The sequence below is a fragment of the Octopus bimaculoides genome, chromosome 13 (assembly GCF_001194135.2).
Source record: "Octopus bimaculoides isolate UCB-OBI-ISO-001 chromosome 13, ASM119413v2, whole genome shotgun sequence".
Lineage (NCBI taxonomy): Eukaryota > Metazoa > Mollusca > Cephalopoda > Octopoda > Octopodidae > Octopus > Octopus bimaculoides.
Genome location: NC_068993.1, coordinates 32,931,190 through 32,936,998, shown reverse-complemented (window position 1 = coordinate 32,936,998; position 5,809 = coordinate 32,931,190). Strand labels below are relative to the sequence as shown.

Here is a 5,809-nt window from a genome sequence, read left to right as displayed (position 1 = left end):
CATATTTGATGGCATAGCAGAAACACTTTTTATAAAAACCTGTTTCAAAAGTACCCCCAGGTCTTACATGTGAAGTTGGGCCTATATTACATACTTTATTGTAGTTTTTCCCAACCTATCTTCCCCCAGGTCCCACTATAACTTTCCAGAAAAATGTATGCCCCCACCAATGGTTAGAAAAAAACAACAACTCTATTTTCAATATTTTATCACAATTACTTAATCCCCCCCCCCAAAAAAAAATCTGCCAGTAACTCTTTTATTAAGTGCTGAGTACAAAAAAAAAAAAGTACATTATTGACTAAGGTTAAAAAAGTTGATCACTTTAATGAGAACCTTGTGACTGGTAACTATGGCACCACACCCACTATAATTTTCCCAGGCCCCACCAGTGGGGTGTATGCCCTGCATTGGGAATCACTGTTTTAATGCATTAAAAACTTGTTTCTGAATATGTGCTGCTGAAATTAGGATGCATCTTAGATGCTTGTCTTTTATGCCATGAAATACAGTAAATTGTTTTTGACACTACCTTTTCACATCTCATACCTTTCTTCTCCACTGATGCTGCTATAGAGTTAAAGGACTTATAATCCACATTACACATAACAATGGAATCAAACAAGCAGATCAATGGTCAACGACATTCCTTACTGCTGCCAATTCATCTTATATTTTTTCTTTGCTCCCCCCCTCCCCCAGATATATATCTAAATTATTTAAGTACTTTTTTTTAATCATTGAGGGTCAAATCTACCCTAAAATCATTTGAGGAATGATTTGAGGGTAGATTTGACCACTATTTCTAATAGATTGAGTGGTCACATAAAGCAGACGTCCCCAATGACTGGACCATAGACCAGCATTGAGCCAAGGATTATTTGTACTGGGCAACACAGAAAAAAATAAAGCTTTAAATTTATTTTTATTTTATTGACATTTGCCATCTGTAGGGTGTTGTTGTATTATACATGTTATATATGTAATTAGTACGTAATATACAGGGTGGCCACAAAGTCACACACCATGGGAGATATCAAGTATGCTTTATTAGCAATGAAGTAGGTAATCCATTACAAACATTCAATATCTGCCTCCATCCAATAAGGATTGGTTTGTGAGTAATATCGGCAGTTGTTAAAAGAGATAAAAAAAAAGGTATGTTAGCAATTTCACATTTTGCAGGATGGTGCGTGACTTTATGGCCACCCTGTATATGTATATATATTAAGGCAGTAAGCTGCTGTTAGAATCATTAGCATGCCAGGCAAATCATTTAGCAGCATTTTGTCTGTCTTTATGCTCTGAGTTCAAATTTTGCTGAGGTTGATTTTGCCTTTCATCCACTTGGGGTTGATAAAATATGTACCAGTTGTACACTGGAGTTGATGTAATCAGTTTAGCCCCTCCTCAAAATAACTGGCCTTGAGCCAAAATTTGAATATATATATATGTAAAAATATTTATTATATATACTCTCTGTAGCTGCCTGCTAGCAACTTTTAGTCCAACCCATGCCAGCAAGGTAAACAGACGTTAAATGATGACGATGACATATGCATTGGGTTTTGTTACATACGTGATCCCAGTATCGATAGAACATTGTCTTGCAGGAAGCTGTTCTGTGGTGCAAAACTAGTTGGGGTCCACTAATATAAAGGATTCCTCATGGCCCTACAAATAAAAAGTTAAGTAATTCCTATATTGCAGACAGGGAGAGATGGTACAAATGTGGGTGGGAGGTAAAAAATACTTTAGCAAGATTCTTTTCTGTAGGTCATTAGGAAATATGCTTCCCTACGTTATGACAGTGTCCCTAACTCCATCTGGAGCTGAGAGTCCAAAGAAGCAAGGACCTTGTTCCTAACAAAGATGGTGTTATTTCTTTAAATATAATGCTCTGAGGGATATATGTATATGAGCCAATGAGCAATGCTCCACAAGGAGCAAATTACACCTTATTGTCTAAAAAAAAAAAGATACACTAGAGAAGATATTCCAAGGTATACAATACTCCAAAAGGAACAAGAAGACAAGGTAGCCACAGTTGGAGTGTCTTCTATCAAAGATTTGCTTGATGAAAGCCAAACTCGAACAACAACGATTCTCATAATTCCCTATAATCTACGGTAAAGAATCCTGTTAAATTCTCGTCTACCACCCACGGAAGATCTTGTATAGAGTCACCTGATATGCTAGAAATAGCAGTTAAAATCCCCCCTCAAACTACACCTTACTGTCTTTAAATAAAACGGTTGGGGTGGGACATTGCTTAATAAGATTTTAATTAGTATATGTCTGAAAAAAATTTAAAAGACAGATAGTTACAACTGGGAGGAATTTTGACGAAATAATCCAGCATAATCAGAGCTGACCTAAGGGTGTGGTAGGAAACTAGACAACACAGTAACAACATCAACAACAGCCGAGGTACATTTTTCCACAAACAGTCTAGACTGATATTCACCTGGTTAATCCTTGAGACATTCCCCACCCTCTAAAGTATTTGGTGTGTATTAAATGTAATGAATGGATAATGGCGACAGTGTTGTTCGTTTTTACTTTCTTTTTCCTTTTATTATTTCTCTTGTAAACTGGAGCCATAAAATTTTGCCAGAGTCAAAAATGAGGAAACCTTCACCAACAACTGATTTATTTGATATATATGTTCAATATCATCATGATAGCAAAATAAGATAACTCTTGTTTCATTATCATCGATTATGTGAATCGATTTCTGCGTGATTTATTTTTTAATTTTATTTGTTATTGTTGTTCACTGCCAATGTTTGTCGATGCTTGTTGCCAAACCTCGAAGCTTTGCGTTTACTCAAACATTCACTTCCGTTTCAAAGAACATCGACATAATTTTGGTCTGCAACAATTTTGTTTCTTATGTTGGTGCCAAGTTTTAGTAAAAATGGCTTAAAACAGAATAATTTTTAAAATTACTTATTGGATTCTAATTAATTGTGATTATTTAATATGTGAATGAGATGTGTGTGTATTTTCGTCTAGATGTAGTGGAATATCGCATAGGAATTAAATATCATTGGTCCAACTGAAAAATCCATGACTAGGTTTCGATATCTAAATGGAACCGATTAACATATCACCTGTTTTCTTTAATATTTATGGGGAAGGCATAAATATTATGTCTCCATTCCTTTCCTGCCCATCATTAAAAGAAAATCTTTCGTTTCGATTCCCAAGTCGTAAATGTAAAGAAAAAGAAATATAATTGTTTTGTTTATAAATTTCTTCCGACATGAAGCAATGCGCTTTAAATTATTATCATTATTTATGCTTGTTTTTTTTTTAATAGAATAAAATAAATTTTAGATAATTTAGTTATTTTTTAAATTAGTTTCACACCTTGGCAGAAATTTGTTGAAGGAAGTTGTTAAAATGTATTTATGGCTCCGTGACAAAAATACGAAAGTATGATTAGAAATCATGAAATGAGTGAAGGTTGAAGGAAGGGAATGTCTGTGATTCTGTGAAGACACATGAAGATTTCAGAAGTGAACAACTCAAGAAAAAGAAAAAGAAAAAAAATGTTCAGTAGAAAAGTTTATTCAGAACCTAATTCTTCCACTTGCACATACTTTTCCGATGACTTTGGAGGCAAACTGTTCGCTTTTGATGCCATTCATATTGTTTATTTTCTGATTTTGCTGTCGGTTAGCGGATAACGAGAAGTAGTGGTGGAGAAGTTTTATTATAGCAGCGGCTGACAGCCACTTAATGTTTATATTATGGTTGTTAGTAAGCAGCAAGTAAATTAACCGAGTACCAAGCCATAGTACCAGTCTGCAGACAGATTCCTAGAGCAGGGAGGAGGCAACAACGGTTCTCTAGAACGAAAATGTATGGTCAGCTGCTACGTGCCGTACAGGATGGCGACGCGGATGATTTGCGAAGACTTTGTAATGATTTCATAACAGATATTAGTGTGACTCCATTGAATCCTGGAAATACACTTGCTCCAGTGGAAGTGGCTTGCAAAAATGGCAACACAGAACTCGTTAAGATTTTCTTAGAAAATGGATGCAGCCCTAATCTTCCAACATCGAAAGGGCGCCTTATTCACACCGTTTTGGATTCGATGAAATCTGGAGCTATAAATCTTCGAGAAGGTCGTGATCTTATAAATTTTATGATAAAGAAAGACTTGCAGTTATCTATTGTGGACATTAAAGGTGATTCCCCGCTCCAGCTTGTCGCCGAACTCGGTGATGTTGAAACCCTGGAAATTATTATTGAACATTCCCCCGCTAAACACCAGTGCGAGAGAAGTATTGGAAGTGGCTTCATTCCTCTGCATACATCTGTCATGAGAGGTGATTTAGACTGTGTTGACAGATTGCTTCGGCGTTATCCCGCAAAGTTTATAAATCTTTGTGACCAGAATGGAGAAACTGCCTTAAACCACAGTCTCAAGATGATTCGAAACAACGTCAAGTACTTACGGACTGACAATGGTGTCATTTGTTTGGAACAGAATCCCGACCAACTTCGATTGTTCGGACACCAATGTAAATTTGTTGGAATTATGGAGATGTTGCTATCGATGGGAGCCGAACCTAATTCCTTATATTTCGAAAATAACTTCGATACTTCAAGACGACAACAATCTATGCTTCCTTTATGTATCGCTCTCAGTATCCTGTCCATGTATGAAATGAGGTATGTTCATAAAGTGGAACCCGCATCGTTAGACCTAGAGAAAACAGAGGACTACATGAATCTATACCAAAGCATTCTTCAAACATCAGAAGAATTCCTTAACCTCTATAAGAGTGTGGTTCGTTTATTGGTGCTGTGGGGGGCAAAACTTGAAAAAACTAGTCGAGTTTACTACAAAAATCTGTTTGCTAATTGTCCCATTGTTCAAAATTTAATCGACGAAGTATTTGATTACTGGTCATTTGTGAGATTTACCAAAAACAAACCTAAAAAATTGGGACATCTTTGTCGCCAAATCATCAGAACCCGACTTCGCCAAACTAAATCCTTGCATTCTATCGATTCTCTTCCATTACCTGCAAACCTAAAGGAATATGTAAAACTGAATTATTTCTAACTTAAAATGTAATTAACGAGCAGCTCTTCGTTGTGTGGGTTCCACCTATCTAGCCAAAATATGTTTGTTAAATGAACGAATCCTAAAAGTCAGTTGCTATCGACATTTGCTATTTTAAATGTATTTTTATGTCATGCTTGCTGTATTGTCAGAAAAGAATGAAAAGAAAAATAGATTCTAAAATCGCTTTATTTATTTATTTATTTATTATTCAAGGTATTCTAATTATTGTTATTTTGTTATAACTAATATATATATTATAACTGGAAGAAAAGTTTTTTAAAGTTTGATTTGTATTCCAGTGCTTCTCCGATCCTGATATGAGTCATGTATTCTTTCTATCTGATCGTTTATATTTTAGTTAAGTGTGTGTGTGTGTGTGTATATATATATATATCTATTTCTAGCACATTAAATGTCCACGTTAGTGGTCAACGTCATATATAAAAATGTACTTTAATCCCCTGAGATTGCAGATACTGTTTCTGTATCTCTTTGATTCTTTAAATGTGCTAGCTTCCTGGTAATTAATCGATATTAATTAATATATGATTTTTTGCCATTTTTTAATAATAATATATATATATATATATATATAAAGATAGATGTACTTGCAAAATCGTTCTTCGTCTCAGCGAATAACTTTTGTACTCCTCTCGTATGTGAAAGAGTGTGTATAAAAAAACTGTTGGTGTTATAGAAAGAATGTCTGTGAGTGACGTA

General features: G+C 35.1%; 1 protein-coding gene across 1 annotated transcript; it reads left to right on the top strand.

Moving 5' to 3' along the window:
• Positions 1 to 3,405: 3,405 nt before the first annotated feature.
• LOC106872063 (uncharacterized) lies at positions 3,406 to 5,269 on the top strand. Its single transcript, XM_014918913.2, has one exon. The coding sequence runs from the start codon at positions 3,869 to 3,871 to the stop codon at positions 5,084 to 5,086; it is 1,218 nt and encodes a 405-aa protein (XP_014774399.1). The 5' UTR covers positions 3,406 to 3,868; the 3' UTR covers positions 5,087 to 5,269.
• Positions 5,270 to 5,809: the final 540 nt, after the last annotated feature.